Source organism: Sphaeramia orbicularis, chromosome 11 (genome assembly GCF_902148855.1).
Source record: "Sphaeramia orbicularis chromosome 11, fSphaOr1.1, whole genome shotgun sequence".
NCBI classification, from domain to species: Eukaryota; Metazoa; Chordata; class Actinopteri; order Kurtiformes; family Apogonidae; genus Sphaeramia; species Sphaeramia orbicularis.
Window position 1 is genome coordinate 5980166 of NC_043967.1, and position 22090 is coordinate 6002255.

General features: G+C 38.7%; 1 protein-coding gene and 1 long non-coding RNA gene across 2 annotated transcripts in view; one reads left to right on the plus strand and one right to left on the minus strand.

Annotated features, from left to right (window-relative positions):
• Positions 1–5492, minus strand: part of LOC115428803 (uncharacterized) — a 24249-nt gene extending 18757 nt beyond the window's left edge. The window contains exons 1-2 of the long non-coding RNA XR_003936687.1: positions 5379–5492; positions 1986–1991 (exon numbers count right to left, since the gene is read on the minus strand). This is a non-coding gene — a long non-coding RNA (uncharacterized LOC115428803). The remainder of the gene's footprint in view (positions 1–1985; positions 1992–5378) is intronic.
• Positions 1–22090, plus strand: part of LOC115428800 (CUB and sushi domain-containing protein 3-like) — a 965368-nt gene that overhangs the window by 790142 nt on the left and 153136 nt on the right. Inside the window, exons 34-38 of the mRNA XM_030148025.1 lie at positions 5140–5253; positions 6142–6237; positions 8584–8787; positions 11481–11605; positions 14005–14101. Coding sequence (XP_030003885.1) covers positions 5140–5253; positions 6142–6237; positions 8584–8787; positions 11481–11605; positions 14005–14101 — 636 coding nt within the window. The remainder of the gene's footprint in view (positions 1–5139; positions 5254–6141; positions 6238–8583; positions 8788–11480; positions 11606–14004; positions 14102–22090) is intronic.

Genomic DNA, 22090 nt, shown 5'->3' on the forward strand with positions numbered 1-22090 from the left:
GAGTGGATACCAGTCTGAGCTACAGTGGATATGACATGGGTTTGACTGTGTGTCTTTGTCTTTACACTAATACAGATGATGACAGAACACCTTAAACCCTTTGGTGACCAGTGTTGAAGAGTAGTAGACCGCATTCATCCATGTTTAGATTTTAACCCTTAAAGACCCGAACATCCACCTTTAACCCTTAATGACCCAAGCGTCCACCTTTAACCCAAATGTCCACCTTTAACCCTTAAAGACCCAAACGTCCACCTTTAACCCTTAAAGACCCAAAAGTCCACCTTTAACCCATAAAGACTCAAACGTCCACCCTTAACCCTTAAAGACCCAAAGGTCCACATTTAACCCATAAAGACCCAAACATCCACCTTTAACCCATAAAGACCCAAACGTCCACCTTTAACCCATAAAGACCCAAACATCCACCTTTAACCCATAAAGACCCAAACGTCCACCTTTAACCCTTAAAGACCCAAATGTTCACCTTTAACCCTTACAGACGCAAATGCCCACCTTAAACCTAAACCATCTACTGATCTAAACTGTTTAATTCCTGTTGATCCACTAATCCTATCAATCTATGTCAATAATTGGTGTAAAATACAGTTCATCATCTTTTCATGGTCATCAGATATGACCATATTTGGACGTTCAGAGTCTCCGTTGTTACCATGGAAACACTGTCATTGTCTCCAACATTTAATCCCAGTAAAACCCATGGAGTTGGATCAATGACAGTGGACGGACACACTGGGTTATGTTCAGTTAATGACAGATTGGACTGAAAAAGACACTGTTTATTCAGTTTGATCTGTTTCTCATATAATAACCATCAACTTTAATCTGAGCTTTAATGAACATCTACATGATCAGTAAATTAAATATAAGAATATACCTGATTTTTCACTTAAAAATGCAACATACAGAGGATAATATAATGATAAATGGTGAGAAATCACTTAAGAAAGGTTAAATATAGAGAAAAAAATCATATGGGAACTGCCACAAAAGTACCTCTTGGTCTTTAAGGGTTAAATCTGTGTAAGTGTATTTAGTTCCAGTTGTCATTTTAATTTGTACAGTGACACAGAATAAATGATGATGATGATGATGAATATAAGCCACCTCTAATCTTCACCACAGTATGTCTTGTATGTTTTTCAGTCTACAAACCCACACATGGTGTGAGAAGATGATTCAACAACAGACAATCAGATGACATGACAGAGTAACCAGTACATTTACACTGTGGTTATTTAAGGCTCAGCTTTTATTAACCCATTTTATTCTGAAAAGGCAAATGTAAAAATGGCCTTTTCTTCTAATCTTTTTCATTTGAGGAGAATGAGCTGTGACAGAAAAACAAAAAATGCACTTCAGAAGCTGTGACAAAGTGAAAACTAAACGTTCTACCATGGAAAATGAAATTCAAATAGTTTTGTTTTCCTTTCACATTTTGCTGTTTTTAAAGTATTGATGCAGTGAAAAATAAAAGGTCATACATAATTACATAAATAAATACAAATCTCCAACTTTTGTATTTATATCTACTATACTGTATGTCCCCAAAAAAATTAGTCGGACTTTCTGCAATGATAATTTTAAAAATAGTGAATCAATCAAAATGCAATTTCTGGGCATGAAACTATAACTTATTGCCTGACAAAAGTTAACCCTGTGTTGAAAACTGCCCAGTAAAAGTGCATGTCATTTTTGAAGTTTGAAAATGGAGATCAAGTCTTGTGATACAGTTATAGCTAGATTTAGTCAACTTTGGTCGATCATTTCGTCAGCTACTTTGTCTGGGATTATTAATAACACTCTGCCTCACGCTATCAATGTTTGCTACAGAGCTAACTGTTTTTGGTCTTCCTGATCTTCCCTTGTTCAAGTTTTGGCTAGTGCCATGCTCTCTGTATTTCTGGACATTGTTTAATATTGTCTTTTTCATTGGGGCATCCTGATCAAACCTTTCTCTTAACTCCTCCCTTACCCTGTCCAGACTGTGGTTTGTTTCAGTGAACCTTAATGCAATGAATTCTCTCTGAGCAGGAGTTATCTGCTGACCAGCCAAACTGAATTTACAGTTTGAGAATTGGATCGGTAAGAATCAAAGGGAAATGCTTGTCATCAGATGTTAGCTTCTTAGGGAACAAATACAAAATGGTAACTGACAGATCGATACATCTTTCAACAACCAAACCTCACATGAGTACACACCATTGATATAATGTTATGCACAGAACTTGATTTCATTTGTTCATTGCCCTGTCAGTTGTGAGCAGAATATTTTCATTCATATGGATGTTAAGAGCATCCAAGTACCAAACTTGAAAGAAACCAACCCATGACATAATTTACACAGATCCACATTTGTCTGTGACCACTAAACCAAATTAAATGGGGTTTTCTGCAACATGTAGGTAACAAGTTATAGTTTCATATCCTGAACTAGCATTTAGATTGTTTAATTATTTTGAAAGTTATCAATGGGGAAAGTCCGATTGTACACTGTCAGGTTAACACAATTCCCACATGCACTATTTTCATCTTTATTTTGGACTACAGGTCACTCTCTGGGATCCTTTTTGCCACACAACACTATGCACTGTCACATCCTTTATGTCTGTATTTGCATGAACTTTTCACCAGGATCTGGTAGTGATCATTTTAGACCAGGTCTGTCGGACTCATGTTAGTTCAGATTCCACATCTAGTCTAATATGATCTAAAGTGGGCCAGACCAGTACAATAACATAAATAACAGGATAAGAACAGATCACTATTATCAACTCCAAAGTTTTCCTCTGTGTTTTTGAATGAAAAAAGTCCAATTCCATTATGAAAATATTTACATCTACAAACTGTACTTGAACATAACATGAACAATCTGAAAATTATTAAGAAAAATAAGTTCCATTTTACCAATATTGCACTTTACTTTATTATTTATCCATGTGCATCACAACAAACAGATCACAGTGGATGTACAAATACACATTTAATAACAGACTGAATATTACTAAAATTCCACATGCAGACATTTCAGGTTGTTCATATTTGTTTTTGTAAAATTCTAGTCTGTGAATGTAAACATTTTTGTGTAATTTAACTTTTTTTTACACTAAAGAGAAAATGTGCAGTTTTCATTGTTTGTAGTTTATTCTGATAGTATTTTACTGGTTCTGACCCACTTTAGATTGGGCTGACCTAAAATGATTTGAACATCATTGATTGTTCATATCTTCAGTGTCATTTTTGCATTTCACAAATTTATCCCAGGGGCCAGACTGGACCCTTTGGTGTGCTGGACTGGACCCTTTGGTGTGCTGGACTGGACCCTTTGCTGGGCTGGTATTGGTACCTGTGTTTTAGAGTAAAACCTCTGTGTACAGTCTAATTCAGTTCATCCTTTCAGATTCCCAGTGGGTGTCAGGTGTGGACGTTGATGTCTTATGCTCCTTAAACTACTCTTTCAAAAGCTCCACAAGCCTGATGAATCCTGACCATCATCATGTTCTCCATCAAACTGATGGTTGTTTAAGAAATGAGAAGCTCTTCATTCTGCAACGTGATATCATGAATTGTGTACAGATAACACGCCACTTTTAACTGGCGTGTTATCTGTATGCATTATAAGCTTTCAGCGTGTATATTTATACATAATAATATGCAATCAGTGCAGTCAGGGGTTAGGGTTAGGGTTGGGGTGAGGATTAGATTTAGGGTTAGTGATTAGCAGCTAGCACGATTAGCGGTTAGGGGTTAGCGGTCAGCGCGATTAGCAATTAGCAGCTAGTGCTTTGACACACCGTCATAAGGCATTAAATAACACGCGAAAGGATGAAAATGCGTTTCTATAGCACGCCAATGCAATAAACTGGCGTCACATACAACGTGATTTCATGAGATCAGTCTGCAATCCATCAGTCAGGGTTATAGAACGCACTGAAACATTGTATTTGATTTACTTAAATCCAGCTGTGGATGGATGGATGGATAGATAGATAGATAGATAGATAGATAGATAGATAGATAGATAGATAGATAGATAGATAGATAGATAGATAGATAGATAGATAGATAGATAGATGTTCAGTGTGATGAAGGTGAAAAATTAAATTTTATAAACGAAGTGTGAAGTTTCAGTATCTGCAAAATTAAAATTGATTTTAACATGTTATTTATAACTCCTCACACATTTGTTTAAAAAGTGTTAAGAGAACACAATTACAGCAAGCAATTAATCAATATATAATACAATAACTATGGAGTTGACCCATGGGGAACCCTGGGTTCTAGATCCTCTGATCCAGTTCAGTCCTTTCATTTCTTGGCCAATTCCATTCTCATTTTCAGTTGAATAGCCGCTCACCTGACATGTCTGTTTCTGTGTAGGACATTTGACACCATGGCAGCGTGGTTCTATTGTTTATCTGTTGCTAGGTAACCCCCTTCAATGATGATTCTGTGATTCTGGACATCTGTAAGGTTGTTGTATTCAAAATGACTAATATCTCCAAAAATACTGGTCCTATAAACTTACCGTTTTCATTAGTCTGTTCACTGACCAAAAATACAGAAGTATGACAAACTGGAGCAGTCTGCTGTGTACAGACACACGCACATGCACGCACACACACACATGCACACACACACACACACACACACACACAGAGTCCACTTCCCTTCTATAATATAGATAAGTATACATGAATAAGTTTGTTTGTTGTGTGGAATTGTAATGGTGTGGTTTGACTGTGGGTTCAGTCAGAGGTATGGGATCAGGTGAACACCACTTTGATTGACAGTGGGGTGTTAATAACCATCCCATCACTGTGGTTTGTGTCAGTGGTAAATGAGTTGAACCAACAGCAGTAGTTGGTGGTGGTTGGACTGGTGCAGGATCAACATACGCTGATGTTTGGATTATTAAGGGTCCTAATATGCAATTTGGTGCCAGTACTCTGTTTCAAATAGAAGTTGACAGTGCAGCTTAATCCAATTTAAATGTGGTATTACAGGTTAATTTTATCAGCTGAAGGTCAGGAGCAGAGACTGTGGCACAGAATAGTAATTTGGCACCACTCAAATGTGTTTAACTTCTGTTCTATGCTTGTGTGTTTGTGTCTGCAGTTCTGTTTGGTCAGTTCGTGTTATTCCAGACCTCCCTAAACGATGTCGTCGAAATCTATGATGGACCCACTCAACAGAACACACTGTTATCATCTCTGTCCGGGTCCCACTCTGGTAAGCACGCACACACACACACACACACACACACACACACACACACGCATGCACGCACACACACACAGAAGGAGACATGTCAACACACACTAAGGCCCAATCACAATTCACGCCTTGGCCCCAACCCTTTGCCCCTCCCCCTTTAAACACAGTTCTAAGGGGTAGTGGTGTAAACATTCCTCTCTGAAATGGTCCAACCCTTCCAGACCTGTTCCATCATCATCAGTCATCGATACCGTCTCTGTTCCATGGGCTTTGGACATCTGTTTATGACTATCAACCATTTATTTGATCTTCTTTATTTATTTTATTGTTTTACATGTCGCTATACTGATGAATGGTGGAACACTGAGCACTTTTTGTCCTGTCTTTTTGTTCTGTCTGTAAGCTCGATCAAGTTCAAGTCTTACATGTTCAATGTATGTCTTGTTGTAATATCAAAGCAATCCCTTAGACTGCAAAACAAATCTACCTACGGGTACAAATAAAGCAACCTTGAACCTTGAACCACAGAAATGCCATCTGTAACACATTGAAATGACATTAAACGGACAATCACATGATTCAGTTGTTTCTGAAGTAAATCTGTCTATTTGTGTGTTTCTTTGGTCACTGCTGCTCTTTTTTGTTGTGTTTACCTCCATCTGACCGATGATTGGAACTGAATTATGGGAGATTTATTAAACCCCTGTGTTTGGAATGTGGTCCTGGAAAAATCTCTGTTTGGAGGGTCAAACAGCCCCTCCCCTCTGACTCACTGAGAATCGGGACAGCCCTACCCCTTCATGTGAACGGGCAAAAGGGAGGTTGTAGGGGGAAGGGGGAGGGGCCAAGGGCTGAATTTGGATTGGGCCTATGAGTTCATTTAAATTCTTTTTGGTTTTCTAGGTGAGTCCCTTCCTCTGAGTTCAGGAAACCAGGTCACTATCAAGTTCACCACAGTTGGACCGGAAACTGCCAAAGGATTCCACTTTGTCTATCAAGGTCAGGATCATAAATCCTAAACTAATACTATATAATACTAAGGCATACTGTAAGTAGAAGTATTGTAAACAGTAACACCTGATGATTCATACAAACTCTAACACCATTTGATATATAAATGTATTATTTGTGATGCTATAAAACAGGCTGTAAAACAAATATTGGTCATTTTGAATATCAGCTGTGCTAGGGTGGCACTGATGGAACTGTGTCCTTAACATTCCTAACAGGACTTGTGATTGGATGGTTTCTCAGTTTTGTTAGCTTTTGCACTGAAATAATATTTTTCCCTTTTTTTTTTTGTTGTTATTGTTTTTCGCTCAGCTCTAGTTTAATGTTCACTGTCACATAATACAATTGGCTGTTGCATTGTTAACACTATTTATTACTTTCCAATTGGCTGTTTGGGGACACAGCAAAACAGTATATGTTTATGGTGTGACTCATCACCTATGTATTAAAAGAGTTTGTTTATGAGTGTTGTTTATGTTTACAGCTGTACCTCGGACCAGCTCCACCCAGTAACATGTATGTTTTAGTATAAGTGTGGTGTTGTTTATGTTTGCAGCTGTGTCTGGACCAGCTCCACCCAGTAATATGTGTGTTTTAGTATAAGTGTGGTGGTGTTTACGTTTACAGCTGTACTTGGACCAGCTCCACCCAGTATCATGTATGTTTAGCTTACCGGCCGACAGGCCGTAAGCTATTGTCATCATGAGGCGTTCGTCGTCGTCATTGTCTGTCGTCCGTAACAAAAATTTCAATCGTCTTCCTTTCCAAAACTACAATTCCGATTGACTTCAAACTTGGTATACAGCTTCTTTATGATGATGTCAACAAAAGTTAGTGAAATTATTTGGATCCGGATCTGATTCTGGATTTGGTGCGACTTTGAATAATTTCACCATTATAAGCGATAGGAAGTGGATCGATGCAATAACTCAGTAAAAATAAATGATATCAAGTTGAAATTTCTACAGTACAGCCCTGATGGGGAGATGACCAAAACATAATGGCCACATGCTGATCAGGATCTTCTTCTGGATCCGGGAACTTACGGAAAATTTAACATGGGCTCTTATGGGGAAAACATTTCAATCGTGTTTTTCTCCCAAACTACAGTTCTGATTGACTTCAAACTTGGTATACAGCTTCTTTATGATGATGTCAGCACAAGGTATTGCAATTGTTTTGATCAAAATCTGATTCTGGATTTGGTGCAACTTCGTAAAATTTTCCGATTATAACAGATAGGGAGTGGATTGATACAATAAATCAGTAAGTTTCAATGATATCAAGTTGGAATTTGAATTTTTACAGATCTGATTGGAATATGACAAAAACATGGGCTATTTCTGTAATATAATAAATAGACATAACTGGGTGATAATAAATGGCATCTGGATACATTTCCCAAAGCTTTTAATTTGGCCGGTAAGCTACAGGGCCATTGGTCCTATTTTTTAGTATAAGTGTGGTGTTGTTTATGTTTACAGCTGTACCTCGGACCAGCTCCACCCAGTATCATGTATGTTTTAGTATAAGTGTGGTGTTGTTTATGTTTGCAGCAGTGCCTGGACCAGCTCCACCCAGTAATATGTATGTTTTAGTATAAGTGTGGTGGTGTTTATGTTTACAGCTGTACTTGGACCAGCTCCATCCAGTATCATGTATGTTTTAGTATAAGTGTGGTGGTGTTTATGTTTACAGCTGTACCTCGGACCAGCTCCACCCAGTAACATATATGTTTTAGTATAATTGTGGTGTTGTTTATGTTTGCCGCTGTGCCTGGACCAGCTCCAACCAGTAACATGTGTGTTTTAGTATAAGTGTGGTGTTGTTCATGTTTGCCGCTGTGCCTGGACCAGCTCCACCCAGTAACATGTATGTTTAAGTATAAGTCTGGTATTATTTATGTTTACAGCTGTACTTGGACCAGCTCCACTCAGTAACATGTATGTCTTAGTATAAGTGTGGTGTTGTTTATGTTTGCCGCTGTGCCTAGACCACCTCCACCCAGTAACATATATGTTTTAGCATAAGTGTGGTGGTGTTTATGTTTGCCGCTGTGCCTGGACCAGCTCCACCCAGTAACATGTATGTTTTAGTATAAGTGTGGTGTTGTTCATGTTTGCAGCTGTACCTCGGACCAGCTCCACCCAGTAACATGTATGTTTTAGTATAAGTGTGGTGGTGTTTATGTTTACAGCTGTGCCTGGACCAGCTCCACCCAGTAACATGTGTGTTTTAGTATAAGTGTGGTGTTTATGTTTGCAGCTGTACCTCGGACCAGCTCCACCCAGTAACATGTATGTTTTAGTATAAGTGTGGTGTTTATGTTTGCAGCTGTACCTCGGACCAGCTCCACCCAGTGCAGTTCGGTCCCAGAGCCACGCTTTGGGAAACGTCTGGGTAATGACTTCGCAGTGGGCTCTTTGGTGCAGTTTGAGTGTAACCCTGGTTATGTCCTCCATGGATCCACCGCTATCCGCTGTGAGAGTGTACCTGATAACCTGGCCCAGTGGAATGACACCCTGCCCACATGTATAGGTAAAAAGAATGCACTGATTACACTGGCATGTTTCAGGTTTTTCTCTACACTAATTTACATATTATGGTAATAGGTGATGAATAAAGAGTTCATAATGTTGAAATAACATTGTTATTACCAGGTAATAGGTTGTCTTCAATAACATGTAATGAACTGTGGTAGTAATGGGTATTATTGGAGACATTTAAGTTCAGTTTCATTTATTTATGTAACACCATCCACAGGAAAAGCATACAAATCTTGTATGACGAATAAGTGAATGAATGAGAGTTATTTAAACAAGAACGTAAACTATGACCCCCCTTATCTAAACGGTCTTGAAGTTTGTTTTAAAAACCTTCTTGGAGGTGACTAAAAGCATATGTTTTTGGTTAAATGCAAAGAGAACAGCTGTGGATGATCTGAGGGCTTTGGTTGGTCCAGACACAGATGTTTACTGATTTAAACCTGTACAGTCAGTGTGTCACCAGAGCAGTGGCTCTGAAACAGCTGTTCTCTCAATTTAGTTTGTTCAAAATTAGTGATGGGAAGTTCCATTCTGTTTGCTAACTCAATTTTTTCAGTTCATTCATCTGTTGTGAATCGATTCAGAATCCATTCCTTTGATTCATCAATTAAAAACAAAAAAGAAAGAAAAGAAAAGAGAGCGGGCAGTGATTGCGAACCAGCAACCAACTTGACAGTGCCAAAGTGTGTAAGTGTATGTCTAAACCACCAGAAAATGACAAAACTCAAACATTTTCCACTAGTATGTCAACGTAGTACTACTTTGATAATAGGTATTCAGTATGCTTTTGACTTTTAATCAATTTTTTATATTTTAATTTTTTTCTATCTATCTATCTTGTCTGTCTGTCTGTCTGTCTATGTATCTATGTATCTATTTATCTAGCTATCAAGCTTCTGTCTTATGGTAGGAGTATCTAGTCTCGTTCAGCAGTTCAATACACTCAGCAATTCGCAAAGCGATTCAGCGAGTCATCATTTTGTGAAGTGATTCAACGAGTCAGCGATTCATGAAAGATTCAGCGACTTGGCTGTACTTGGGCGTAGTCGGCCGTGCAAACTATGGGTGCTGCACAGTGTGTCACAACCTCCAACTTAAAGAATGATTCTGAGTAGTTGTCGGCCGTACTCAGCCGCCCTTTCATTCAGTGGTTCACTACCTTGACTTGGTCTGTCCATCACTGAAAAGTAGTATCGCAGTACAATCAGAGATGTTGCCGTAGAAGCTACAGGTGCCGCACGGTGTGTCACACAGCACTTCTGCCTCTGACCTAATGAGTGATCTGACTAGTTTATGTAATGTATAGATGATAATATTAGCAAAATGCTGCTGAATCAATTCAGTCGCCTTCATGAATCGATTCAACTAGTTCAGTTAAATGAATTGATTCTTTGAAATGATTTGTTCATGAATCACCCATCACTATTCATAATCTTACTGCTGTGTTCTGAACTATTGTAAAAGGGTGAGTTATTATTGATCATCCACTTTCCTTATTATTATCTTTTCATGTCTGTGATGGTTTGTTGAGCATCTACTTTGAACTGTCTTCATAGATTTACCTGTTTCAATAGGAACCGTCTTGTGTTCCTCTGAGAATGCTGTCACCACATAAAGTTATTAAGAACCAGGGATGTGAACCTTCCATTCCTTTAATGTTCTTCAGATTAACTAAACTAACCTGCAGTCACAGTGTTTGGGTCATATTCCAGGGTCACAGGTCACAGGGGGATGATGACTTATGTCACAGTGTATGGATTATGGTTAGACAACCCCCCCCCCCCCCCCCCCCAAAAAAAAAAAAAAAACAACAAAAAACAATCCCTCAGTAAGGAAAGTATCTATTGTCTGTCCTACAGTTACTAAAAGATGCTATATGGCATCATCACCACTGTGTTAGAGACAAACAGTGAGAATAAAAACAGACTAAATCTGTTTAGAACTACAAATCAACTATACACTGACAGTTCCAATTCCAACCGTTCTGTTTATCTATTTTTTTATCTGTTCGGTTTGGTTTATAATGGTCCACTTAGGAGACAAGTCACAGTCAAACAGAAACATTTACCACTAGAACATTTGAAATGTTCTAGTCAACATGAACAATCGAAATGGACCAAAAGGAGACAACAGAGAAAACTGTCAATGTCAGTGGGACTGATTTAAACTCCGTGATTAGTTTTAGACAAACAACTATATGTGTTTTCACCTCAGAGTCTCCAACAGTCTGAAATAACAGCAGAAGAAGGACATGAATTTGAATAAAGAGTCTGCAAAGTTTACAAACTAATTTTAAAAGTAGATGAATTTGTTTGGTGCTTTTAGGGAAAAAACTTGCTAGGGTAGAATGAAAAGTTGGTAAATCTGTCAACAAAAGTGTTAAGTTGGAATCTAAGATAAAATGTTCCCAGATCTGTGAGTGTGTGACTGGACTGATCCAGATCCTGTCCACGATCCCTACCTTACACCACTTATACCAGACTTATACCAGGGGGAAATGGGCTCTGACATTTGAACTGATCCAGATCCTGTCCCTGATCTGTACCTTAGACCACTTAGACCAGACTTATAACAGGGGGACATGGGCTCTGATGTGGATTTGACAGTTGTATCCTATGTTTTCTTATGCCGTTGCTCAGAGTGTTGTTTTATCATTAACTTTTTCTCCCCTCCGTACTCTCTCAGTTCCCTGTGGGGGGGTGTTGACTTCTCGTCGGGGGACCATCCTGTCGCCCGGATACCCAGAACCCTACGACAACAACCAGAACTGTGTGTGGAAGGTGTCTGTTCCAGAAGGGGCTGGGATCCAGGTAACAGCTGACCTATGGATATCATTGTCTTAAAAGCTGAGCAGGCAGGATGTGAGGGAAGATAAGGTATGATTAGAAGGATGAATGGACGGATGGGACCTGCCACAGATAAGGAGATAGCATCGAATGGGGACAGATAATGCCTGATGGAGTGGAAGCTAAACTGTTTTCATGGACACGTACAAAGGCAACGATGGCTCTGACACAAGTCTGTAGCAAATATTTGACAGACATCATAAAACATTCAGGTTTTTTAATAATCTGTTCCAGTATGTATGACTTTACATTATTGGGTTTATATTTAGTGTGGTTCAGGATGGTAGATGTTTTTTACCTGTTTACATCCACAGTGTAAATGCCCTCAACCCTCCTATTACCCTCTAATATCACTAAGGGTGTTTTCACACAGTATACTCCAGTCTGTACCGTACTTGGATATGTTCACACCTTTCCCCCAGATGTTGCGTGTTTGGGCAACTGTGGCTCAGCTGGTTGAGCGACAGTGACCAAAGGATCAGTGGTTCGAATCCTGGCTCTGACTGCCCGCATGTCGAAGTGTCCTTGGGCAAGACACTGAACCCTAAATGTCACCCAGTAGATCTTGCAGTGCCCTGCATGGCAGCAGCCACCCACTGGTGTATGACTGTGTGTGAACGGGTGAATGTGAGGCTTTGGAAAGCACTTTGGGAACCATGAAGGTGTAGAAAATGCGCTATATAAGTTCAGTCCATTTACCATTTTACCATTTGCGTTCACACATCTGTATGACGGCCCGTGCCTGAGTACGAGTGGGTGTTCCAGGGCCCAAACTGTAGGTGGAGGTGTAGAAGGAATTCTGTCACAATCCAACAAAGGCAGAAGTCAGAAGAAGACAAACCCTTACCTATCTGTTTTCCTGTTTGGGGTAAACAGAAGCAGAGTGACCTTCGTTGTCCCTGATGTTTCACCCAGTGGTTCGGTCCATAAGGTGAGTCTTTACCATGCAGATCCGAGGCTTTTTCAGGAGACAACAGGAGCGCCATCTATGGTCTGATGGTGATTAACCCACTTCCATTGTTGGAGTGGTGATTAGGTCACTCCTAGACTCTGGCACGGATTGCATTCACACGGTAACGTACCGTACTGGAGTCCAGGCAGTCTGGACCCGGGACTACTTTCTCAACTGGACCAGGGGACAGTACTAGAGCACAGAACGGTTGCATTCACATGGATAAAATTAAGCGGACTTAGGGGTCCAGCGTACTCGGAAATGGACTGGAGTACACTGTGTGAAAACGCCCTTAACCCTTTTGACCCTTGGGCTCAATCTGACCTCAGTGATATCTGCCTCCAGAGTTACAAATGAGTTACATACGATAGTTGATCAGGTTTTAGTGTCAGGCACTTTGTTTATTATTGTTATTGTACTTTAGATGATAGTTTTAGAGAGAGGCATGTGTAGTTGGACAGACTTGGACGTGTTCAACTCCAAACTTACATTAACTTCTTCATGTTGGAAGAGTTCATTAGTCCAGTTGTGTCCCACATGTCCACACCAGCAGAAGGATCACAGTTCAGGTGGGAATACAGGGTGTCCCATAAGTCTCCATACATAGGAAAAATAAACGTTTCTTGACATAAACCATTTTTATTTATATAATATGCTCTATATGACTGCCATTTTGTCGGGAACAAATTGATCCACAACACTTCCTGTTTTTTTGAACTTGACAATAAGTTTTGCCACAGTGTCGTGTGTGATACTCGTCCCATGTTTGCTGTTAAATGCGCTTGCAACCATACGACTGCTTGCTGAACCGGCCATCAGCATGATTTCAATTCGTTGCTCTTTATTCAAATGCATTCTTTGGGTTATCTGAAATATAAAGAAATACATGTTAGAACCATATATGTATGGAATGTATTATGTCTCCTATGTATGGAGACTTATGGGACACCCTGTAGTTGTTTTCTCCACCCCCCTGGTATGGATCAACTCAAAAGGATCAACTGTGAACCTGCAGGTGTGGAGATGTTAGGACACACACACGCACGCACGCACGCACGCGCACACACACACACACACACACACACACACACACACACACACACACACACACACACACACACACACACACACACAGATAAAACAGCTGGGCCTCAAATTGACCCCAGAGGAACACCAGTGTATGTTCAGCACATTGAACAAATACCATAAGGATCCTTTTATGTTCATCAGTTTTTTCCATTAAAGTAGGAAATGTCATGAAATATGAAAAAAAGTCAACTATTATTGTTTGAATAATAAATATTGAATGGGGTCAAATGGACCCTAAGGATAATAGGAGGGTTAAGGAACACAGAGACATGAATATGCCTCACATGTTTCTTTCTTGTCACGTCCTTCTCTGTCTTTTCAGATTCAAGTTGTGAGCTTTGCCACTGAACATAACTGGGACTCTTTAGATTTCTATGACGGCGCTGACAACCATGCACCCAGACTGGGCAGCTACTCTGGTACTACCTGCTTTCATTCTTTGACATTTGTTAGACTTCTCATATGGTTTCACACATGACCTTTACCTGTTCATGTCAACACTGGCACCTGCAGATGAGAGAGAGAGAGAAAGAGAGAGAGACGGAGAGAGACACAGGAGGGAGAGAGAGAGAGAAAGAGAGAGAGAGAGAGAGAGAGTGAAACACAGGAGAGTGCCTTATGTATCACTTTAAGTTTTACGGTCATATGGTCTGCGTTGTAGTCATTGTAAGGTAAGGCACAAACACCCCACCCCATGATTCATTCACACACACACACACCCCGTCCTGGTCCGTTCGTATCTCAGCACTCAGGTCTGCTTGTCACACACATTTTTCTTTCTTTCTTTCTTTCTTTCTTTCTTTCTTTCTTTCTTTCTTTCTTTCTTTCTTTCTTTCTTTCTTTCTTTCTTTCTTTCTTTCTTTCTTTCTTTCTTTCTTTCTTTCTTTCTTTCTTTTTCTTTCTTTCTTTTTATTAAAATGGTGTCATCACCATGGTTTCTTGGTCCCCAAATGTATGTGTATACTCGAACCCATGGAGATGTGTGACATTTGTATATATGAGAAGAAGAAGTGGTTGGAAGATAAGAATTACCCAAAGGGGACACTAATGTAGTGTTCATGTCCTCAGAAGATGCTGTCCCACTGTGGATGGATGCACATCACATGCGTGATTGAGTCCAAAGGAATGTGTTACTCATGCTGAACACAAGATTTTCTGTGTGTGTGTGTGTGTGTGTGTGTGTGTGTGTGTGTACAGATCAGCCCATTCTGATCTGTAGTTGGCCTGACCAGAACAATAAGAACACAATTCTATAGGAAGAATGACAACTCCTTTTTCTCTTTGTTTTAATCCAAATAACTTTAAATTATGAAACTATTTACATTTACAAACTATCTTAACAAAAACAATGTGAATAATAATTTAATGGAGTTATTATTTATGGGCATCATGAAGTTGTTTTCCACATTAAACCATGAACATTTGGAGTCATTCTTTCTATCTTATTCTGCTGTTAATTTACTGTAGATCATATTGGTCTGTTTGTGGAACCTGAACTAGAACCAGTTCAACACTGACTGTTAATATCATTAGTGTAATTATTGCTCATGGGCTGGAGTGGAACCTCTGGTGGGCCGGTTTTGGCCCATGGGCTGCATGTTTGACCCCCCTGGTTTAAATGATTCTATCTTCTATCTGGTCTTCTATGCATTTCACACATACATCTCCTCTGTTACCTGTTGCATCGGTTTGATTTGTGAAAGCAGCTGTAAACCGTTTGGTCTTTTGCTGAGACATTTGATGCTGTTTTTTGTTCAGATGTTTGTATGGAAGCCACCTCCCAAACAATTATTTTTGGCCCCCAGAGAAACACGACTGACTGTATGTGTGTGGCAGATAATGATACATGTTGTGGATTATTTGATCCATTCTGAGGAGAGAATTAGAGTGGAAGAGGATCAATTAGCTCTGCCACACACACATTTCTAATGCTTCTTTCAGTGAATCCCAGATAAACAGGTGTGGGTGGGCGTGTTCTGCTGGTCCCACTGGGAGACACCAACCCCCAACACTTTAGCGCTAATTACACTGGTAGTGGGGGGCCAGAGGAGGGGCTTATTTAATGTCTCCAAACAGCATGGCAACAAATATGCAATGGTTCTGCCAACTTTGTTATTGAGATTTTCAAAATAAAGTTAGGGTTAGTAAAGTCTCCGAACTACGACAGTGTATTAGCACCACACAGGAAAAATAAAAAAACACTTGTCACTACGAGAACAAAGTTGGAATATTTTGACAATAAAGTGTAAGAGTTAAAAAAAAAACCCTCAGAATTTAATGGAAATAATGTTGTACTTTTATGAGATTAAAGTCATAATATTTTGAAAATGAATTTGCAGTAATGCGATAAAAGTCATAATTTATAAATTGTAAGCCTAAAGTTAGCAAAGTCATTTGCTCCAAACCCGTTCGGTTCTTATGATGAAACAAACCCAAACATATGCGAACTATCTTCAAAGTCCTTCAACTAATGCTGATGTGTTGATGGTGGGCAGGACTAATAGGCTCAGTATTTGGTGGGCGGGGCTAATAGTCTCAGTATTTGTCCTTTGTGCGTAAACCCCAAATGAAAGTAGAACCTCACAGAATGCTCCCAGTTCTTCATTATGAGACCAGTGGGTACGACTGTATTCTGGAAATTATATTTTTTTTAAAATTACAACATTATTCTCATAATATTATGGCTTTATTCTCCAAATATGACGACTTTATTCTCATGCTATTCTCGTAAAATTATGACTCTTTTTGTATTTGACTATTGTCATAAAATTCCAGGTTTTATCTCGATATTTTACAACTTTATTCTCGTAGTAACTGGTGTTTTTCTTTTCTTATGTGGCCCTAATACACCGTTGTACCATACCAAACAACCTGCTGCAATGGGAAAAAAATGGGATGCTTTTCTTAAACAGATATGACACACAATATTCAGATTTATAGTCTTAAAACTATTAAAATGACTTTTAAAATGGTTTCAAATGATCTAAATCCTACTACTTCAATCATTTCAGAAGATTTTATTTATGTTTCAAGGAAATTAAAAATAAAATTAAGTAAGAAAATCAAAGTAAGACAGTATAATCCAATGAAAATATTCAACAAATCAAGAAATGCACAATTCAGAATCAATGAAAGTAATTTCCCTAAACACCTTTGAAACAGGTGAGTAGATCTAGACATGTTCAAGTAAACTGTAATTTTTCTTTCTTTCTTTCTTTCTTTCTTTCTTTCTTTCTTTCTTTCTTTCTTTCTTTCTTTCTTTCTTTCTTTCTTTCTTTCTTTCTTTCTTTCTTTCTTTCCAATCATCATATAAATCATCATAGAATGATAAAATAAACATAACTGTAGAAATATATGTAGAAGGAGGTAACTGTCAAACACCCATCTCCCTCATAAAACAGACTCAGACTCAGACTTCACCCCAACACTCATGTTCAGATCATACATGCGAACTGGACTCTATATCAGGGATTAAAGTTCTCCGTCACCACGACGGATTTCCGTCAAATGGAAAAATTGAGGGGGAAAAAAAGTCATATTGAAGTAACTTCCTCATGTGTTTCGCGGAGTCCAGTCGGCACCGCGATCCTGTCCTGGGTCTGCTGTCCTGGGTCTGCAGGTGTTTAACACAGGCACACACAGGGGGCTGATAGGTTTAACAGTGATGATAATAAGATGACTTCTTTATTTTTATGTCGGGAGGAGAGATTGATGACTATTTATCTTTGGAAGGAAACGCTGCTCATTATGTGCATCAGAAACACATGGACAAGTTCAGCTTTACGGAAGTTCAGCCTCCAAACGCTAACTGTAGTTTAGTGCTAACAAGTAGCTTTCATTATGAAAGAACCACAGCGAAAAAGGAAGAAGACAGAACTGATCTACATGGACCTTCATGTTTGGGTTCATAGCTTATCTCCTCTTGCCGGTATATGACTAGTGTGTGTGTTTGTGTGTATGTGTATGTGCCCTTCCTGTGCGTGTGGCTGTGTGCGCCGCGGCCTTACGCGGTTACGCGTCCAACTGCATAAGTGCTTTATTTTGACCCGTTTATCATCTTATTTCTATCTGTGTGGTACAGTACGAAGATAAAATTGAATGAATGAGTAACACCCTTGGTATTTGCAAAGCCACTGTATTTTAAATACCCTCAGAGAGTATCTGTAACGGAATATATAAATATATATAAATATAAAAGCAGAAAAAATAAAAGATTAGTTGGTTAGGGTTACATTTACACAGACATTTTCCCCAAAATTCATGTGCTGTTGGAGTTGGAGTTATGTTTTAGGAGTTCCTAAATTGTTAAATAAAAAGTTTTTCACTCATTTTTTGCAGTAAGGTTTTCTTCTAGTTATAATTTTCACTTGCTTCAAAGGTTTTCATACCCTTTAAAATTAACCAGAGAGCACCAAAATTGACCTGAAGCTTAAAAAACTTTCTGGAGGACCCCCAGACCCCCCACCAATACCACTCATGACATTTTTTCTATCCATGTTACTAATCTTCTACACCTGTACACTCTCCCATTCAGTGTGTTTTATAGTATTGCCAAATTTGACTATATAAACTTGTACGCTATAGTAGTATTGTATTGCATCATTTTTAATAATGGCCAATGATTTTGACCAGAAGAAAATTTTCAGTCAGATGAAAAATTTTGGCTTTAATCCCTGCTCTATATCCTCTAGTGCAGTGTTTACATCCACTGTGCCACGGTACATAAGTGTGTGTCATGAGAAGTCCTCAGGTGTGGAAGATTATTCAGTTTCACCTGATTGGTGTCAGTGAACGGTGTTATATAGATACATATGACTGACGCACCAATGATCCACTAAAACTACAGGCTTCTGTTTCCTTTTGCAAAATAGAAGTGGTAGTGAAACGGCCTCAATGTGGTGCATTCTGTTGATAAACTGTCCCTCACTAGTGATGCGTGGATCAGTGCGTGACACCCTGGGTATTGGGTTTGGGGGGTGGGGGGTATGTCTCCCATACCATTGTATGATGGAACTCAATCCGTAAACTGGGGGTCCATCCGAGGGGTCGCTGATACACCCCTGTCAGCTTTAACGTTCCAAACGCCCCATGACAATGTCACCCCCACACCCCCAATGTGCTCACCCCCCCTAACCGGGAGAGTGTCTGGTGACTGCTGCCAAGGAGTTCGCCATTCTGCAAAACAAAACTATTTCAGTTGTGTTCCCTTGTCCACATCCTGCTGTATCTGTGTGAGGTGGACTTTTCAAACATGACTGATATAAAAACAAAAACAGAGACAGACACTCAGAGCTGTTGAATATTCATGTGTGTCTTTCTTCAGTTCCTGCATGAATATCATCTTTCTGTTCAACTAAACAGGCCCAGGTTTCACACTAAGTAAACTGAGACCACATTTACATTATATTTGCATAAATATACTTTTGGTGACATTTTTGTTTGGTGGTGTGCCTTGGGATTTGTCTCATGTAAAATATATGACGTGGCTCAAAAGGGTTGGAAACACTGCTCTATGTCTATATGTCTATATCTACAGGGTGGGGAAGCAAAATTTACAATGAACATTTAGTTGTTTTTTCTCAGCAGGCACTACGTCAGTTGTTTTGAAACCAAACATATATTGATGTCATAATCATACCTAACACTATTATCCATACCTTTTCAGAAACTTTTGCCCATATGAGTAATCAGGAAAGCAAACGTCCAAGAGTGTGTGATTTGCTGAATGCACACCAAAGGAGGTTTCAAAAATAGTTGGAGTGTCCATAAAGACTGTTTATAATGTAAAGAAGAGAATGACTATGAGCAAAACTATTACGAGAAAGTCTGGAAGATACTATTAAAGAAGAATGGGAGAAGTTGTCACCCGAATATTTGAGGAACACTTGCGCAAGTTTCAGGAAGCGTGTGAAGGCAGTTATTGAGAAAGGAGGAGGACACAGAATAAAAACATTTTCTATTATGTCAATTTTCTTGTGGCAAATAAATTCTCATGACTTTCAATAAACTAATTGGTCATACACTGTCTTTCAATCCCTGCCTCAAAATATTGTAAATTTTGCTTCCCCACCCTGTATATCTATGTCTCTATGTCTATATCTATATTTATGCCTATGTCTATATCTACACTAGTCAACATTTGCTAGGGATCAGGGCTATAACTTTGCTATATTCGGGGGTGTAATTCTGGAAACTTGAAAATTTACTTTCCCAGTGGAGTACAGCCTGCGGATGCAGATGGTGGCCACACACATTATTGACATCACACCGTATGTGTTTCAGAACATTCTGAGTGGTTTCAGTGAAAACAAAATTGGAAGAGTAATTGTTGTGAACTCTAATTTCTAGGGTTGTATCACCCTTTTGCCAGAAAGTGCAATACAAATTTATGTTTTTTTTTACCTTTTGGTCCATTTTTCTTTACATGACTAGCCAAAGTACACACATAATATATGAAGTCACCCAAAATATTATACAACATCAATTATTGTGCAAATATAAAACTGATCCCTAGCAAATGTTGACTAGTATATATCTATGTCTCTATCTATATCTATGTCTCTATCTATGCCTATGTCTATATCTATATCTATGCCTTTATCTATATCTATGTCTATATCTATATTTATAGCCACTTTTCCACAGATCCAGGTCAAAGGTCAGATGGTGATTTCACCTTTTTTCCTCCATTGTCTGATTTCCACAGACAAAGGAGGAACAGAGGTGAGACAGGTGGACTTTTACACAGTGGACCTGTGTTCACCAATCAAAGGGGCAGAGCCACAGTGGATAGTGGGACATTGAACTTACCCTGAGTATGGCTCAGTTAACCTCTGCAGAGTCTTTCACCGTTCCACAAATGTTCTCATGGATAGAGTCCTCCAACCCAGTACCAACAGCCGGTGGATGTGGGCATGTCCCCAGTTCCACATCTGTCTGGTGGTGTTGATATGTTTGTTTACTGTACACAGCCCAAGCTCATTTTTAAACCCCACCCCGGTGCGGGGGTCGCACACGTCATCAGTCCGTCATCCAAATGTCCCACGTTGGTTGGAACCAGAGGTGTTCCCTTTCCATAGTGTTCCTGAATCCTGGTTCCACCTTTATCAGGGCTCTGTTCCTACCTCCAGAGGAGTTCAAGAGGTGGAACAGAGGTGGAACCAAATGATCCACCATTTCATTTACACAGACGACAGAACAGAAGAAAGGGGGAATATTCCAGAACACAAGTGGAAAAGGGGGAATATTCCAGAACACAAGTGGAAAACGGGCTGGTGACTCTAGATCCTCATTTATGCAGATGATAAAATGTAAACTGAACAGAGTGAGAGTATTAGACCTCTGACTAATACTAACACTTAAAATACTGATACTAATACGAACACTAATGCCACTACTGATAATAACACCGATACTAATACTAACAGTAATACTAACACTAAAAATACTGATACTAGCACTGATACTAATACTAACACTAATACAAAGACTAACAATAATACTAACGCTTATTCTAACACTTATGCTAATACTAACACTTATAACACTAATACTAACATTAATACTAATACTAACACTTATGCTAATACTAAAGCTTATACTAACACGAATACTAACACTTTTACTATTACTAACACTTATACTAATACTAAACACTGATACTGATACTAACACAGATACTAATACTAACACTTTCACTAACACTAATATTAACACTTATACTAATACTAACACTTTTACTATTACTAAACACTAAGTCTAATACTGATACTAACACTGATACTAGTACTAACACTAACACTTATAATACTAACACTAATACTGAAACTAACACTAATGCTAATACTAACGCTGATACTAGCACTTATACTAATACTAACACTAATACTAATACTAATACACAAACACTTGTAGTAAACACTAACACTAATACTGATACTAACACTGATACTAATACTAACACTAATAATAAGACTTATACTAATACTAACACTATTAGTAATAGTTATAACACAAACACTAATACTAAAACTTATACTAATACTAAACACTGGTACTGATACTAACACAGATACTGATACTAACGCTTGTACTAATACTAACATACTAAATACTAACACTAATACTGATACTAACACTAATACTACTAACACTAGTGCTAATACTAAAAGTTATACTAACACTAATACTAACACGGATACTAATACTAACACTTATACTAACACTAATACTAACATTAACACTTCTACTAAACACTAACACTAATAGTGATTCTAACATTGATACTTATACTAACACTTATAATACTAACACTAATACTAATACTAACACTAATACTGATACTAACACTAATGCTAATACTAACGCTGATACTAACACTCATACTAATACTAACACTAATACACTGA